Raw genomic sequence first — 19,205 nt, forward strand, 5'->3', positions numbered from 1 at the left:
TATCATCCAGCTCAGTTCAGTTTAAATAATATCTTTGCAATCATGTCAACGATAACGCTGGAAATGAAGTGTTCCCAACTAAGCAAGCCAGAGGCGACAGCGGCAAGGAACCAAAACTCCATCGGTGACAGAATGGAGAAAAAACCTTGGGAGAAACCAGGCTCAGTCGGGGGGCCAGTTCTTCTCTGGCCAGAGAAAACCAGCAGTTCAATTCCAGGCTGCAGCAAAGTCACATTGTGCAAAGGATTCGTCTGGTTCCTGTGGTCTTGTCCCGGTGGTCTGTGTGTGAGAGAGAGTGTGTGTGTGTGTGTGTGAGTGTGTGTGTGCACGTGAGAGAGAGAGTGTGGGTGCACACACACACACAGAGACACATATGTGGAGATCCGTTTCTGATTTAGGTTTAGGCTTGCTTCAGAGAGGCTGGGGTCTGATTTATGACATCCTGTTGTCAGGGGCCTCTGTGGAATTTTTGTGACTCCTCGTGCCTCAACTCGGTTTTGACCAAATCTTAGATTGTCTGATTCGGTCTGATATCCTACAACAGGTTTGACTCATTTCAATCATTTCATCTGTTTATCAGATTTATATTCATCAGATTTATTTATTTGTTTGTTTGTTTGTATAGTGAGGTGAACAAATACTACCACTAATTTTTACTCAGTTCTGCTAAAGTCGAAGGCTTTACTAACTAATGTTATTTACATTATGGGATGTTTGCCGAGCAGGATTCACCTGTCTGAAAGGAAGGTGCTCTTAAAAGTGCGTTAATTATATGTGAAAGCATGAAGGCTCATTAATATTTATTAAGTTATGGGACTGTACTCACCTGATAGGTCACCTAGCAGTGTCTGAATGACCTGATTAATATTCACTTTATTTTACAGTGTGATGTGAACACCAGATGCTCTCTTGCATTCAGATGTGTAGAGATGTTCACGACAGAAAGGAACTGAACGATGTCCCGTACATCAGACACAAACAGATTTGATCTCGTCACCTTCACAAACACCTTCACTCACAGACTGCAGAGGAGACGGTGTCTGCTTTGATTGACAGCTGTGGAGGGCGGGATCAGTAACCTCCTGTGAGTGATGTCAGAGTGATTGACAGCTTCATGCCGGCGGGGGCAGACAGAAGCGTCTCTTGTTTTTATGGACCATGCGAACAGATTACAGAAAACAGATTCTGTTAGTTGGCCCATCATCTTGACTCTATTAACATCGACGGAGCTATAGTTCATCCCTCCCACACTGTACAATCTTGGTGTACTATTTGATTCCACACTATGCTTTGAACCCCATATCAACCAGCTTGCCAAGTCCTGTTTTTTTCATCTTTGCAATATTGACCATATATGACCATTTCAAAGATGCTGAATCTTTTACTCATGCTTTCATAACTTTGCGTCTGGACTATTGTGACTCCGTGTTATATGGCCTACCCAACAAAGCTCTTAATCGCTTGCAGCTAATTCTAAATTCAGCTGCTCTTGCCCCGACTTTTACCAGAAAATCTGATCCCACATCACTCTTGTCTCTCAGCAACTACATTGGCTCCCCGTTATCTATCGTATTCAGTTTAAGATACTCCTCCTAGTTTTCAAAGCTTGTCATGGATCTGCACCTTCTTACCTTCTGAATGAGTTCACCCCTACGTCTCTGCTCGCACTCTGAGCTCGAGTTCTGGGAATTTGCTAGCAGTACCTAAGTTCAGATTATATGGTGTGGGTGGCAGAGCAAAGAGTTTCTCAGTCATGCTGGCTTTCCAGAAATCATTTTAAGTGAGCCAAATTTGCATAGAAAGGAAGCGTGCGCTAAAATGATTGATAGCCACTTGATTTAAGTTTCTCAGATTGCAGCAGGTGTGAATCAGATGCAGAAATGCTGATCAAGTGGCAGATTTGATTCCTTTGCTTATGTAAAGCACATTTAAACCAGTGGATGTTTTGTGCTTTTGTTCTGGATCTTTCAATGAAGTAAAATCCAAACATTGGCATTTATTGTCCTTCAGAGCCACACATGCTGTTATTCTCTAGCAGTCAGACTCTCTCAGCGCTTTCAGCCCAGCAGGACACGCGTCTTCCCATCAAACTCTGATTTTAATACGGGCAGAAGCGCATTCTCTCTGAATTAATGACAGTTAATCACGTCTGTTCTCTGGCTTTTGTGTGTTCAGGTGTTATTCGCCACATGACACTTTTATTCCCAACACAAAACCAAAATGGAGAGAAAATACCTCAATTACGGCCGTGGGAGGCTGCAGTATCGCTGAAGGAGAAAAGGAGCTTTAATAACAGACTCTTAGCAGCAGATTACGCCAAAAACAGAGCCTGTGCAGAAAATGGAGTCCGAGAGGCAGCCATTTCACACACAGAGAGTGTTTGTGTGTGTGTGTGTGCGTGTGTGTGCGTATGTGTGCGCGTATGTGTGCGCGTGTGTGTGTGTGCGTATGTGTGTGTATGTGAAAGTGTGGGTATTTGTTTGTGTGTGTGTGTGTGTGTGTGTGTGTGTGCGTGTGTGTGTGTGAGAGAGAGAGAGAGAGAGAGAGAGAGAGAGAGAGAGAGAGAGAGAGAGAGAGAGAGAGAGAGAGAGAGAGAGAGAGAGAGAGAGAGAGAGAGAGAGAGAGAGAGAGAGAGAGAGAGAGAGAGAGAGAGAGAGAGAGAGAGAGAGAGAGAGAGAGAGAGAGAGAGAGAGAGAGAGAGAGAGAGAGAGAGAGAGAGAGAGAGAGAGAGAGAGAGAGAGAGAGAGAGAGAGAGAGAGAGAGAGAGAGAGAGAGAGAGAGAGAGAGAGAGAGAGAGAGAGAGAGAGAGAGAGAGAGAGAGAGAGAGAGAGAGAGAGAGAGAGAGAGAGAGAGAGAGAGAGAGAGAGAGAGAGAGAGAGAGAGAGAGAGAGAGAGAGAGAGAGAGAGAGAGAGAGAGAGAGAGAGAGAGAGAGAGAGAGAGAGAGAGAGAGAGAGAGAGAGAGAGAGAGAGAGAGAGAGAGAGAGAGAGAGAGAGAGAGAGAGAGAGAGAGAGAGAGAGAGAGAGAGAGAGAGAGAGAGAGAGAGAGAGAGAGAGAGAGAGAGAGAGAGAGAGAGAGAGAGAGAGAGAGAGAGAGAGAGAGAGAGAGAGAGAGAGAGAGAGAGAGAGAGAGAGAGAGAGAGAGAGAGAGAGAGAGAGAGAGAGAGAGAGAGAGAGAGAGAGAGAGAGAGAGAGAGAGAGAGAGAGAGAGAGAGAGAGAGAGAGAGAGAGAGAGAGAGAGAGAGAGAGAGAGAGAGAGAGAGAGAGAGAGAGAGAGAGAGAGAGAGAGAGAGAGAGAGAGAGAGAGAGAGAGAGAGAGAGAGAGAGAGAGAGAGAGAGAGAGAGAGAGAGAGAGAGAGAGAGAGAGAGAGAGAGAGAGAGAGAGAGAGAGAGAGAGAGAGAGAGAGAGAGAGAGAGAGAGAGAGAGAGAGAGAGAGAGAGAGAGAGAGAGAGAGAGAGAGAGAGAGAGAGAGAGAGAGAGAGAGAGAGAGAGAGAGAGAGAGAGAGAGAGAGAGAGAGAGAGAGAGAGAGAGAGAGAGAGAGAGAGAGAGAGAGAGAGAGAGAGAGAGAGAGAGAGAGAGAGAGAGAGAGAGAGAGAGAGAGAGAGAGAGAGAGAGAGAGAGAGAGAGAGAGAGAGAGAGAGAGAGAGAGAGAGAGAGAGAGAGAGAGAGAGAGAGAGAGAGAGAGAGAGAGAGAGAGAGAGAGAGAGAGAGAGAGAGAGAGAGAGAGAGAGAGAGAGAGAGAGAGAGAGAGAGAGAGAGAGAGAGAGAGAGAGAGAGAGAGAGAGAGAGAGAGAGAGAGAGAGAGAGAGAGAGAGAGAGAGAGAGAGAGAGAGAGAGAGAGAGAGAGAGAGAGAGAGAGAGAGAGAGAGAGAGAGAGAGAGAGAGAGAGAGAGAGAGAGAGAGAGAGAGAGAGAGAGAGAGAGAGAGAGAGAGAGAGAGAGAGAGAGAGAGAGAGAGAGAGAGAGAGAGAGAGAGAGAGAGAGAGAGAGAGAGAGAGAGAGAGAGAGAGAGAGAGAGAGAGAGAGAGAGAGAGAGAGAGAGAGAGAGAGAGAGAGAGAGAGAGAGAGAGAGAGAGAGAGAGAGAGAGAGAGAGAGAGAGAGAGAGAGAGAGAGAGAGAGAGAGAGAGAGAGAGAGAGAGAGAGAGAGAGAGAGAGTGTGTGTGTGTGTGTGCTCTGAAGGTCTGTCAGGTTGAAGGGTTAGTTGAGTGTGAATATGTTTAGTGGTTTTGTGTGTATCAGTGGTGTTTGTGTGAATTAAATCATGATTGGTATTATTATTGTGAATTTGTCTGACTAAACCGGACGTGCTTCACAAACCCGTGACGTGAGAGACAGACAGGCAGAGAGTGAGACGGCTCGTTCTGTAACTCGCTCTTGCTGCTGATTCAGCCGTTTCATTCAATAATCTGATTTCAGCATCAAATACAGTGGAGTCCAGCAGTTCTCCTTGTGTTTGTTCAATAAGAGTCTCGCTGTAATCTCTTAACCAAGACGTTTTAATTATTTATACGATTCATCGGCCTCTCTGGCATTGATTGATTGATGCCGAGGCCTCGCTGTTTCAAAGCAAAGGAAAAAGAGCGTCCGCTTTCTGTCTGTCTGCTGTAATGATTTCCATTAAACGCAGCCGTTTGAGACGCAGGGCATTTACAGAGAGATCCGTCTGCTGGAACACATTCCTATTTCAACAGGAGATGCAGATGAGCATGAGAGGCCCCGCCCACTCATTAATATGCATGCATTAGTTGTGCAGATGATTTGCAGTAGTTTGCATGTATTTGAAGATGACTGAGGGCTGAATTGTTAGCGGGCTGAATTATTCATGATGAATGTGATTAGCCAGAGGCAGAAGGAAGATCCCGGTTTTTCAGAGAAGAGATCATATCTGACACACATGCTGTGTGTGAAGGTTGACCTTTGCCCTCTGAGGTCAGTCACCTGAGCCGAGCCGCCCGCGACAGGAGTTAATGAAAGAGAGCGAGTGACTTCAGGTCGCATGGTTTGTGTCTTCAGTCTTCAGTTTATTGCTTCATCTGATGGAACGGAGCCATTTCTGCTGTGAAAAGAGCATTGGACACATCAGTGACATTAAACATGATTCCTAAACAGCAGTGTTTAGTGTGTGTTCATCTGGCAGTGAGAGCGCTTGCTGCTCCTGTATTAGCAGTAGTGTTGGCACCATACCAAAGTTATGACTTTGATACAATACTTGACTAAAATATCCCGATACTACTACTGAACCGATACCGCGACGAATTTAAAACAACATGAAAAGTAATTGAGTAATAGATGACCCACAAATGATAGTTATAGTTAGCTTGAAGTTCATCATTTTAACTATCAGCTAAAAAAAGGATCCCTGAAATCTGTTGACCAGCGTGTGTCTGCCCTGCTTTTTGAGCGTTTACTCCCCATTTAAAATAATAAATAAATGAAAAATCACATGCCAGTGCCACCACACTACTAGTATATGATAAATGTACAGAGAACACTCTTTTATGAAGTGAACCCACTTAAAGAGTTATTTAGTACAATTTTGCCAGGAAAACTTTTATAATTTTTATCACGTTAATGTAAAAAGTCTTGTGTGATATAACTTGTGCTTGTTTGTTTTTATTGTATTTGTTATACTTGTATTTTTTTATGGTTTTTGCCATGAAAATAGCCTTTGATGCTGACATGGCATTAATAAATATATACTACACTAGTATATGATACAGCCGTGCCTTCAGGTACATATAGATCTTTGCTACATTGGTGAGTTAGCTAAAAGGGTAAAGCCAATGTAGATGATTATTATTGATCCCAGTGGCCTTGTCATGGTGAAAAAGTTCACGCGTCACAACATAAATCACATAACACACAACAAATATATCAACAACATAAATTCACGGTGATTCGTTTTGTTTTATATTAACAATTTGAATCATGATATGGTCATCTTTGTTATTTGATCTCTGTTATTATTAATAAGAACATGGATGTAAGTAACAAACAAAAGGAGAAATACAGTAAAACAAAGACACAAATGAAATAAACAGTGTTTTCAGGTAAAGTAGGCCTATTTAACAGTAGCATTCAAGTAAGAAATACAGAAATTGAAAAATCTAAATGTGAAAATAAAGGATTGCTTAGTCTTCACTGTATGAATGAAATATACATTGATCCTTATTAAAGCTACTGAAGTCAGTCAGTCAAGATCAGTGAGTGATTTTCTCTCTGTCTTTTGTTGTTTGAGAAACATTATAGATGCAGAGCTGCAGGGATATTAGTCTGCTGTCACTTTAAGAGCCGCACGGATCCAATTTATTGATACACACACATTTTCTTTTTCAACGGTTTACTTTCACTTAAGTCATAAGCCAAGATGGCCATATTAACATATAATATGTATATATTATAATCAATATAATTCCGATATCGATATGAACTATTTATCTGAAATATAAATCTTTTGTAACATCATAAATGCCTTTATCATCACTTTTGATCAATTTTAAGCATCCTTGCTAAATAAAAGTATTCATTTCTATAATTTCTTTCACAAAAAAATTATAAAAATTATACTGAATGGAATAGTGTATAATGTTACAAAAGCTTTTTATTTCAGATAAATGCTGATCTTTCTATTCATCAAAGAATCCAGGAAAAAAATGTACTCAACTGTTTTAAATATTGATAATCATTGATTTCTGAAGATCATGTGACACTGAAGACTGGAGGAATGATGCTGAAAATACAGCTGTGCATCACAGAAATACATTACAGTTTAACAGAGATTCACATAGAAAACAGCTGCTTTACACTGTAATATGATTTCACAATATTACTGCTTTTGCTGTACTTCAGATCAAATAAATGCAGGCTTGGTGAGCAGAAGAGACTTCTTTATAACACATTAAAGATCTTACTGTTCAAAAACTGAAATGGAAAATGAAAATGCCATCTAAACTATTCTGAAGACAGTCGGTTCCCTTCAGAGATGCATTCATATAAAACACCCGCGCCGTGTTATGACTGTGAAGCGTGCAGTGCTCATGTTTATTCAACGAAGTCAAACGCCACAAATACATCAATGTAGGGGAAACACTGGTAATGTGTATCGAAATATCGGAAATGTGTTTAAAAATCATATCACCGTTATTGAAAAACATTATATCGCGATACATATTGATATTGAATTATTTTCCAGCCGTATATTAACATAATTGTGTGTATTTGACCGTTGATGCACAATAAGCAGTGAAGGAGATCTGAATTGGCGATCGCATGCTGAGCCGCTTTCTGTGCGCGTGTGATAGTGAGCCAGTTGTTTTTGGGGTTTATTATGCTGAAGCTCTTTATTTTCTCATTCATGCATATTTCCTGTTCACTCTAAATTGTTGATCAGTTTAAGCGTGCCGCGCAGCGCGGATATATAAAGTTAGCCCCGGCCAGTGTGCATGCAGGGAGTGGAAGAACAACGCTGCACGCATGCTAAACTCAGGAAGGGCGGCTCTTATTAAAACACTGCCATTCTTAAAGTACCGGTACTAGTAAAAAGAGGAATCATCCTTTTTTTAAAAAGCAGGGTATAGCGATACTTTGTTGTACTGGTCTGTCGTGCAACACTAATTAGCAGTGCTAAAGCTAAAGCGTCAACCGGCTCATTGTCATTCTGAGCGTCTTGTTCAGTAAGAAGTACGCACTAGCTCTGCGGGGTCACGCCAGAAAGCGCAGCAGAGGTGGCGCTCGGTCTGGAAATCAAACAGGAAAGCGGCGCCGTTAGGAGCTACACGTGTTTGATTGGCTAATCAAAACCGCCTCAAATAGGCTTTATTAACAGCAGAAGTAATCAGTGCTGATTGGATAAACATTTGACTTGAGAGACAGAATGTGAGTGAGAAGAGAGGGAAAATATGAGAAACTAAAGTGGAGAGGTGCAGGCGGTGCTCTGGGGTAATGAATGCGAGCGCTGCCTCACGGCGGGACTGAGCTTCATCTGTTTAGCATGAGACTCTAGCCCAGATTTACAGCCGTGATTAGCCACATTCACTCAAGCGCATTAAACGTCCGCCCAGCGCGTTTCCTCCGAGCGCCATGTGGCAGAACTGATTATAGCGCTGGCCTGATGAGAGGACGAGCCTCCTGCGGCTCCGAGGGACGGTGTGAGCGTCAGGAGTCTGCAGGAGGCTTTAGCAGCGCGAGCGAGCAGAAGCAGATCTGACTGTCTGTCACAAACATCTGTTTCTGAGCAAATCCACCAGATGAAGATGAATGAGATCTAAGAACATCATGCTTTACGAAACATTTCTTAAATACAGTAGCGGCTCCTGACCGTAAATTTAGGTGGAACAGATTCTGGGTCGTAGCGCTAATATATGAAAAACATCTTGTAAGCTTTATATTCTAATCTCTGAACACATGGGGACAACATTTTGGCAGAGATGTCCTTGCGTTATCCTGTGGGTGGTGTGCTAATGTTGATTGACAGGCTCGAAGTAATGTTACAGGCATAAAGTGCTGTATAATAATAATCAGTGCTGATTGGATAAACATTTGACTTGAGAGACAGAATGTGAGTGAGAAGAGAGGGAAAATATGAGAAACTAAAGTGGAGAGGTGCAGGCGGTGCTCTGGGGTAATGAATGCGAGCGCTGCCTCACGGCGGGACTGAGCTTCATCTGTTTAGCATGAGACTCTAGCCCAGATTTACAGCCGTGATTAGCCACATTCACTCAAGCGCATTAAACGTCCGCCCAGCGCGTTTCCTCCGAGCGCCATGTGGCAGAACTGATTATAGCGCTGGCCTGATGAGAGGACGAGCCTCCTGCGGCTCCGAGGGACGGTGTGAGCGTCAGGAGTCTGCAGGAGGCTTTAGCAGCGCGAGCGAGCAGAAGCAGATCTGACTGTCTGTCACAAACATCTGTTTCTGAGCAAATCCACCAGATGAAGATGAATGAGATCTAAGAACATCATGCTTTACGAAACATTTCTTAAATACAGTAGCGGCTCCTGACCGTAAATTTAGGTGGAACAGATTCTGGGTCGTAGCGCTAATATATGAAAAACATCTTGTAAGCTTTATATTCTAATCTCTGAACACATGGGGACAACATTTTGGCAGAGATGTCCTTGCGTTATCCTGTGGGTGGCGTGCTAATGTTGATTGACAGGCTCGAAGTAATGTTACAGGCATAAAGTGCTGTATAATAATTGCCTTAATGTAGTGTTTATCACATTTAGAATGTTACAAGTTGTGGAGAAAGAAGATCATAAGTCTGTTCTCAGAATAAACAAAACAAACACAACAGAACCATATAAAGGCTATTCATGTGAGCACATTTAAACTGAAGGATTTAACGTATAGCCTACTTTGTTCATTTGATGCACTACTCCACATAGAAACATAAAGCTCGGGAGGATTTTAATATATACTGCTTGCTTTACGACTTAAAATAGTCTAGAAAATCCGAAAAATATTTGTTGCAGAATGCTGAACACATTGATTCAGTGTATATAGAGGTCTATGTTGTGGATGAATATTTAGTTGGGGCTCTGCCTCACCTGCCCGTGCAGACGCAGTATTACCCGTGTTACTGAGTTTGGTTCCTGAGGGAGTTTCCAGGGCTGTGGAGAAACAGTAGCATTTCTCCATAAACACATACAATCAGGAACCGTGTCTTTTTCTGTGTAGTCAAGCGGTTGAATTTAGATTGCAAATATTGTATTTTGAAAATGTCAAATGAAAAATACTCCCAGTATCAAAATCGTTTCTTGACTCCCATAAATATAAAAATCAAACACATCCTCAGCAGTAAGCAGGGATGCCCATATACTGATACTCATTTAATGCTGATTTGGATATAAATACCTGTCGTTCACAAGCTGCATGTGCAATAAAGAGACGCTTCAGCACAGGAAAGTGATAGAAGGCATTTGCCAGCTTTGTTTCCATTTGATGCACTACTCCACATAGAAACATAAAGCTCGGGAGGATTTTAATATATACTGCTTACTTTACGACTTAAAATAGTCTAGAAAATCCGAAAAATATTTGTTGCAGAATGCTGAACACATTGATTCAGTGTATATAGAGGTCTATGTTGTGGATGAATATTTAGTTGGGGCTCTGCCTCACCTGCCCGTGCAGACGCAGTATTACCCGTGTTACTGAGTTTGGTTCCTGAGGGAGTTTCCAGGGCTGTGGAGAAACAGTAGCATTTCTCCATAAACACATACAATCAGGAACCGTGTCTTTTTCTGTGTAGTCAAGCGGTTGAATTTAGATTGCAAATATTGTATTTTGAAAATGTCAAATGAAAAATACTCCCAGTATCAAAATCGTGTCTTGACTCCCATAAATATAAAAATCAAACACATCCTCAGCAGTAAGCAGGGATGCCCATATATTGATACTCATTTAATGCTGATTTGGATATAAATACCTGTCGTTCACAAGCTGCATGTGCAATAAAGAGACGCTTCAGCACAGGAAAGTGATAGAAGGCATTTGCCAGCTTTGTTTGCGACACTGGATTGTAGGTACATATCCAGCTGCTCCAGCACGGTCTTATGAAATATCCTGTTATTTCAGTGTGAAAAACCAATCCAGTGCATACATGAGTTTGCCAAACCCGTTTGATTAGATCAGGAGAGTGATTCATTAATGAATCTGGCATCGCTAGCTTCAGATGGAAACACACACACTTGAGAAAATAAACATCCATTGACACTTAAGGATTTATGAGGAATATTTCAGTGAAGCTTGTGGCTAGCGATGCCCTGGCCTTGTCGGTATGAAACTGAGATAAATAAGTGAGCTTGGTGTCACGTTCTCGTAGAGCAAATATTTGAGAGCAGCATCTCTCGCCAAGAACAGATGCGTGCGTGCATGAGAGAGAGAGACAGCATCACATCACAGTAGAGTCAGCTGTCTGAACCGTGGCTTACACAAAATAATGATCTTTAAAAAAAGCATCATATGACCCCTTTACGTTTAAAATAACAAAATATTATTTATGCTTTTGTAACTGCAGGTTAAATGCATTCATGTCCCTCTGTGTGGGAGTTCAACCCATGCAGCTTCTGTGTTTCCTCTGCATTGCAAAGATGAATTTTGATACTGATGTAATTTGTCTGGAAACAAATAACAGCCCAAATGTCTTTTATTCTAATTGACTGATTAAATGTAAGAATTTGACTCAAAAGATGATGCACACTTTTAGAAAATGCTTTATAAAAGGTAAAAATGCCCATAGAGTTACCTTCCTGTCCACTGATTTTTGCCTCTCACAATATTTGAGAGCAGCATCTCTCGCCAGAGATGAACAGATGCAGGAGGTTAAATGTTTAGCTGTCCGAAAGCGCCATGTTCCTCTGCTGCTGGACGACAGATCGCCGTTAGCGCAAAACACACAAAATACATTAATTAGCATGTATGTTAAGCATGTTAGGCTAAACTCACAGGCGTAATGCTGAGAAAGTGTTTCACTATTTATCTGTATTCTTTTTTAATGGTTTTGTCTGTATGTAGGCGGCATGCAAATGTGTTTTCCTGTTCTCTAGGAATTATTTGTTGCATTATTGAGACACTGTTTTCCCGTTTAACACTGTGAGACTGCTTTGACACGATCTGTATTGTATAAAGCACTATAGAAATAGAGGTGCCTTGAAGTGACTGCTGTGAGGATACGAGCGCTGAAGCCCTGTGGAGCTGCACATGATTGAACCTGACCTGAGATCAGCATTTCTCAGGTGTCACACGCAGGCCGTTTATCCTACAGATCCCACAGCTGACCTCAGATCAGTGTATGTTGAGGAAACTGCAGCGATCCCACCCAAACGCACTGGAGTGAGTGCAGATAACAGCGCGTGTCAGGCCCCGCTCGCACCCTCGTCCCCGGTGTAGTGCCCTAGAGCGTCTTATCAGCGCTGTGTTGTGTGCAGTGTTACGCCTCTCCTCCATTTCTCTGACAGGAAGGGATGCGTTGTGCTGGAGCTCAGGGTTTACAGCGGCGTTAGCACAGCGGGAACACAATGCATTATAGGCATCAGTTCATGATCGTGTGTCAGGATCTACTGAAGGCCTGTTGAAAGACCACAAACACTTTCATGTTTTTGTGAATGTTATTGTACTAATTATATTTAAAGAATTTTAAATATAGAAATATATATATATATAAAACAGGGTTTCCGTGGGTCTTAAATCAGAGCAGAAGTCTTAGATTTTACATGAAGTATCCTTAAATCAAGATACAAAAGATAATCAAAAAGTGATGGAAGTGGTATTTTCAAAATGTGTTCTCCTTAGACATTTACTTGAGAGACATTATTGATGTATTGTGTTCCCTTTACCTTCCTAACACTGCAGAACTGCAGAAAGGGCAGTCTCGGAGGGAGCGAGTCCACTCATCTGTACACTCCAGGCATCTCCATATCCCACAATGCAACACGATTGTGACGTCACAGCAGATCACGCTTCACTTACACCAACACAGCTCTAGTGCGTGATGGGTGCTAGTGTTGGAGATTAACCACATAATACTTGCAGCTACCTTAAGATGAGTTTTTACACAGTCAGAGTTAATTGTATTGTTGTTATTTTTCATCTGGTGGGAGGAAGTTAGCGAGGAAAGCGCATTCAAATCAGAAGTGGAGCGCAGCTCTGATCATCACGTCATCGCTTTCTTTCTCTCTGTGGAGTTCATTGCTTCCCATCAGACAGGGTTATAGAAATGATCCAGGGAAGAGGAGCAGCTCATTTAACACACGTTAATATTTTGTGACAACATGCAACACATCTGGAATGCGTGTGGAGCTCTAGTGCAGCGCGCCTGTCCTCTGTTTAAATGTCACTCAGTTGCACAAGGATCAGAGGAAGAGAACAGGCACAACACACCTTTGCTTCCAGGCGCCGTGTGACTTCAGCTCCCAGAATGCAATCTGTCAGTGTGTGTGAGGAGCAGCAGCTGATGCGGTCACACTAATGCTGCTGTCTGCGTCTCTCTCGCTCACTGCAGCCAAACCGTGTTATCTCAGCTCTAGATGTGAAGCTGAATTGAATATATAAGCGTGTCCAGGTTTATCCACATTACACACAGTATATAGAGCAATATACACTTCATAGCAAATCTCAACCGCTTGATTGCTTCTATATTGTCACAAAATATAAACCATATTATCACCCAGCTAAATGTGCCCATAAGACAGGAAGAAATTAACATCATGATTTTTTGTAAAGCTGCTTTGAAAATGTGTGAAAAGAGCTTTACAAATCAATTTGACTTGAGTAGAGTCTCTACACTCGACTGTTTAACAGTGACACATGCTATTAATGTAAAAACAGACTGAACACCAAACCTCTGACATATTGATCTGATCACTGCAGACTGAAGGTCATTGATTGACTGGTGATCAATAATGAGAAGCTCACTCTATATAGACAATGCAACTCATTTACTCATGTGCCACGATAATGTCTTTGAAAGGCTTCCACTAGAGTGCTTTTCTCTATATGTGGTTTAATTGATTAATTAATTGGCACACGTCATTAATTCGATTGGCCGCTGGTGTGCTGAAGCTCGTTAGAGTCACGCTCATATCAGTCACATTCTCCCGCTCCCTTTAGCACTTCCGGTCTCACCATTTTCCCATCAGTCTTTCATCGATCAGTCCGTCTGAGACCCGGCAGCTGAATTAGAGCCGGTTCAGACCAGCGTCCAGCCGCGCTAATAAGGTGCAGATTTGAGGCTGTTGGTGTGCGGGAGGCAAATTGCTTTCTGACACTTTAGTTAAGTTGGTTATACTAGGGTGACCATACGTGCCATTTTCCCAGGACGCGTCCTGGCCGAGTGTATGACATCAAAATACCTCGAGAGCATTTTGAAAGCGTAAGGAACCGTCTGTATGGTATTTTGATGTCATACACCGATCGTCTGCACACGCAAACAAAGCCAATACTTCGATATTTTAGGCAATATAGAAAACCTGGCCAGGACGCGTCCTGGGAAAATGGCACGTATGGTCACCCTAGGTTATACAGAATCATTTAATGCAGACGGTTTGGGTTGAATTGCCCTTTGCTGACGATCTGTGTGTGTTCGTTCTCTCTCACAGACTCGCATGGAATCCGCTTCATGGCACCCTGGGGAAAATTGTGCATTTTAAAGTCAGAACAGTAGATTTCTCTGGTCCACTTTCAATCTTATTCTTGTTCAGAACCATTTCTGCCAGACTGTCTCTGTTTAAATGGATGGCAGCAGTTCACTTTGTGTTCTCATGATGTGTGAAATTAGACTTGAATGAATCAGAATCTGCTGAAGCTCATAAACCGTGTCAGGCGCAGTGAGTAGTTCTTTAGCAGTGTTGCTGTGTTAGTCTGGATCAGATGAGTTTCTGTTTCAGCCCGAGGAGGAAGAGAGCTTTTGGCTGCTCACTGGAGGCGTGTGGCTCAGCTCTTTGTAAAGCTGCATATATTGAGAACGTCACTGTATAGACACTGAAGCGAACAGGCTTGAAATAAGTGCTGGGCGGTATACCGGTTCATACCGAATACCGGTGTTTATTTTTGTTATGTTTTCACTGTTGCACTGTGGTGAGGGCACAGCTGTATGTGTTACTAAGCGTGAAAGTTCATAGTATAATTTTGAAAAATACCGTGATATACATTTTTGGTCATACCGCCCAGCACTACTTGAAGTGACGTGAAGTCAGACGGAGTTCAGCTCTAACACATGCAGCACGTGTAACATTCAGATCTCTGGGGAGTTTAGCCGGTGTAAATGCATGTCAGTTTTAACTGTGTGAATGCCACGCCAGATGCCTGTTCTAGGAGGTTTTATTTTTAATGAGGTGATATTTAAACAAAGCTAATGAAGTGACACGGTGGTGTTACAGCTGCTTCTCGTGTGTTTTACAGAGGAGTGACTACAGACAGACACACAGCCGAGAATCACACAAAACATGACGTTAATTAATAAGCATCAATTTGCTAAACTATGCTTCTTGTTATATGATGCTGTATGACAGACACAAAATCAGATATGTAATGACAAAATGATGCACATATGGCCAACACATCTGTGTCTAATTAAACTGGCGTAAAAATAAAATGGTGCAAAACTACATAAATTAAAAGGAAAACTGAATAATTCAGCAGAAATGCAGCACAACGGGGTTAAGGGTCAGATGTCAACACAACACTATGGCTTCTGTCTGGCAGATTACCGGTGAAAAAAAGTGTTTCCTGTGGACACACACTCACTCACTCACTCACACACACCCACACACTCACTCACTCACTCACTCACTCACTCACTCACTCACACAAACTCTCAAACACTCACACACACACACACATACACCCACACACTCTCTCTCACACACACACTCAATCACTCACACACACACCCACACTCTCTCTCTCTCTCTCTCACACACACACACTCTCTCTCTCTCTCTCTCTCTCTCTCTCTCTCTCACACACACACACACACACACACACTCTCTCTCGGTGGTGTGACCCACGGGGCACGTGGATATTGAATAAGTGCTTTGCGGTTTCTGAAGTGGACATTATATATTCATACGCATGAAGAGGCTCATTATAATCATCTGACAATCACTGACGCTTTAATAAATGGCTCGGCATTAAACATGGCTCTGTGTTCTGCAAGATTTATTCAGTGTGGTCGCTCAATATTAACATACCCGTTTGCAGCATTTATAATTAATTTTTACACTAAAAGAAAACTTTAGGATCTATTAGCTGAAATTCACATTGAACTCTGCTGTGTGCATGATCTCTGATATTTGAGGACACAATCTTTCAGAATAATATCACACCCACTTATATCTGATTGAAGAATATGATCAGCATATTGTGCCTGTCAATCAATTTGTGCACATCCGATTGGCTGAAATGACTTGGGGAAATGGGGTTTGGGGTAGAGGGGGTGTGGTTAAAGGGATGGGAGTGGTCCAATTTAAAGGTTAGATAAACCTTTATATTTTACAGTTGTTCATGTGGCAGATGCTGTTATTCACAGTGACTTACAGATGAGGAGGATCATAAGCAGTTAATGTTTGAGGAATTGTTCACCCCAAAGAAGGGCTGATCTGCTAAACTGAGAGATCCGGTGGAGGAAGACGAGTGTTTAATAATGAGCGCTTCATGCTGGCATTTAAATTCTCTCTTCAGAAATAATGGGCAGATCTTATTGAAGGCCGACGGGTCGAGCAGCAATCAGCCTTTTCAGACAGTGACTCCATTTTGTTTAAGATGAGATTAGAGCAGCGCTGTAATATAAACATCAGTGTTCAACACAGATCTTCATTAAGATACATCAGCGTAATGAGAGACGATACAGTATGTGGAACCACGCCTTGCTGGTTTGGTCTGACCAGAGGAGAACTGGCCCCCGACTGAGCCTGGTTTCTCCCAAGGTTTTTTCTCCATTCTGTCACTGATGGAGTTTTGGTTCCTTGCCGCTGTCGCCTCTGGCTTGCTTAGTTGGGAACACTTAATTTCTGGCAGTATTGACTTGATTGCGCAGACACGATTTAAACTGAACTGAGCTGGATGATGACATCACTGAATCAATGATGAACTGCCTTTAACTGGAAAAATGACTCTGATATTGTCCTCTTGCATTATTGACAAACTATTTTTCTGTTTGACTCAGTAAAGCTGCTTTGACACAATCAGTATTGTATGAAGCGCTATACAAATAAAGGTGACTTGACTAACTGAGAATGAATTTGTCACCATACAGGTCATGCCGAGCATTTGTGTGTTCTCTTGTGTGTTTTTTTTCTTCTCAGAGCTTTGTGTTCTAAATCTGGTTCACACTAGCCCAACAAACGTCAGCATTTCAAACTTTCTGACGTTGACTGTGTGATTTAGCATGTAGCAGGTCATTTTCACACTGAACAGAAATGCCTGATCAGATCTGATACACCACAGGCAGTTTCTGCTGTGCAGAGGTGTGGACGACCTCACAAACCTCAAATCTCAGTGTCTGCGCAGATATTTGTCAATGAATATCCCTCTCAAAACTCTGTCTGGTTGTATTTAGTAAGGTTGTGTATGCTGCTGTAGCTAATCAAATGTTCCCTTTTGTCTTGTAGGCCCAGAGAATGCCGGAATCTGGAGGCCAGTAGACTGTTCCTGCCATGATTCCTCATGTAGGACGAGACAATTTGGAAGAACATGGGCAAATGAATCGCAGATAAAGATTCAACCATGACCATCACCTGTGGTCCACAGGACGCAAGATAGCTGCATCACGCCTCTCCGTCTCCATTAGAAACATCAGCCTGAGGGAAACCTCAGTCCCAGGAATCACATTGCTTTGAAATCTCAATTGGAAGCCTTTCAAAGAAAACTTAAATTGGCAACCAAGCTGGGGATAAAAACAGCAATTCCCATCTATCCTTAATCACCCCCTGCCTGCACCGACCAATGGAGAGACTACAGATAGAGTCTGGATAAAGTGGAGACAGGCCAAGAAAGAGCGAGAAAACGAGTGAACAACGGACCGTCTGGCAGAAGGTACCTGTGCTGATCCGGCAGCTCTGGGAATTCAGCCCCTCTTCTCTGCGTTCGTTCCCATCTCTCAGGCAAAGTCAAAGAGAAACTCTGCACTCTGAGACTGCTCTCTCAGCCTCTGCCGAGAGCAGGTTTTTGAGCTTGTATCATCAGGGTGGGTGAAATGAAGTCACGGTGTTGGTCCCCTCTCTGGCCTCTGTGGCCGATGCTGTTAGGCAGACTCTTTCTGTCAGCCGGGGCCCTGGAGTTCGGCGGGGCCCCGGGGCAGTGGGCGCGTTACACCCGCTGGGAGGCCGGCTCGATCGGGGAGCTCAGCTTTAGTCTGAAGACCAACGTGAGCAAGGCGCTGGTTCTGTACCTGGACGACGGCGGGAACTGTGACTTTCTGGAGCTGCTCATCGGTGGCGGACACCTGCAGCTGCGCTTCGCCATCCACTGCGCCGAGCCAGCCGCCCTCCAGATGGAGACCCGTGTCAGCGACGACCGCTGGCACATGGTGCTGCTCACCCGTAACTACCGTGAGACCATGCTGATGGTGGACGGGGAAACCAAAGTGGCAGAGGTGCGTTCCAAGCGCAAGGAGATGGCGGTCGTCAGCGACCTGTTCGTGGGGGGCATCCCTCCGGACGTGCGTCTGTCCGCGCTCACCTCCAGCACGGTCAAATACGAGCCTCCGTTCATGGGCTTGATCTCTAATCTGAAGGTTGGCGAGATGCCTCCCACTCTACTCAACAGCAACGGCATTCATAATGATCTGGAGTATCTGTGCGTCAAGCAGAACCCCTGCCTGAACGGGGGATACTGCAGCATCCAGTTCGGCGAGGTCTATTGCGACTGCTCTCATACACGCTTCCGAGGGAAATACTGCAAAGAAGGTAGGGGCGACTGGTACTGGTTCTGCTTTTTGTGTTTACCAAGGTTTGGATGAATCCAGGGGAATTATTTTCAGATAAAGTGCCATTTGTAGACTCACATTTAGCACTGTGTGCTTCATTCTTCTGTTTATGGTGTTTAATCTGACACATTCAGACTGTTGTAATGGTCATACTACAGAACCCTTTAACTCTTATAGACTGTAGTGCTGCTTAGATTGGACTTTCTCTGTCTCTCAGTTGCGCTTCTGGACATTTTGTGTTCGGCCCTTTAGACAGTTCAGGCTGTTCTAAGAGAGATGAATCACTGCTTCTTGTATTTTATTCTTTTCTAAAGCAAGTTTCATTCAATTCTCTCCCAATCGCTCGCTGTCTTCAGTTCTAGAAAGCAATTCCGTTTCTCGAGCGAGATCCATTTTATACTTGTCTACACTCATCAGTTGCTCTGTCCTCCAGACCCACTGCTTTTACTCTCTGCTCCTGTCTTCTGTCTCTCTATCTCTCCTCCTCCTCATCTCATCAGTTCTTCGCCTATTATCTCAGCCAGTTCTTTATTTATTTATTTTTTCTGTCTTTCTGTTGGTTACATTTCTGAATTATGGCTCCTTCACTATTTTAACTGTTTTCCACATTTAAGACCAATAGGGTAATTCTGTGTCAACTCAACCAGTGGTTCCCGACTCAAATTTTTGATTTTGTCAATATTTTCTCTGAAGAAAGATAAACATGTATAGTAATGAAAGCCAAAATATTAAATGTCATTGATGAATATTTAATGACTAATCCACTATTTTGTTGGGCGG

At 43.0% G+C, this 19,205-nt stretch overlaps 1 protein-coding gene across 1 annotated transcript in view; it reads left to right on the forward strand.

Moving 5' to 3' along the window:
* LOC107552419 (neurexin-2-like) overlaps positions 1 to 19,205 on the forward strand; it is a gene marked incomplete at its 3' end in the record, with an annotated part of 297,359 nt that overhangs the window by 38,352 nt on the left and 239,802 nt on the right. Inside the window, exon 2 of the mRNA XM_016234286.1 lies at positions 17,110 to 18,405. Coding sequence (XP_016089772.1) covers positions 17,694 to 18,405 — 712 coding nt within the window. The remainder of the gene's footprint in view (positions 1 to 17,109; positions 18,406 to 19,205) is intronic.

The sequence above is a fragment of the Sinocyclocheilus grahami genome, unplaced genomic scaffold, assembly GCF_001515645.1.
Source record: "Sinocyclocheilus grahami isolate Dianchi unplaced genomic scaffold, SAMN03320097.WGS_v1.1 scaffold450.1, whole genome shotgun sequence".
NCBI classification, from domain to species: Eukaryota; Metazoa; Chordata; class Actinopteri; order Cypriniformes; family Cyprinidae; genus Sinocyclocheilus; species Sinocyclocheilus grahami.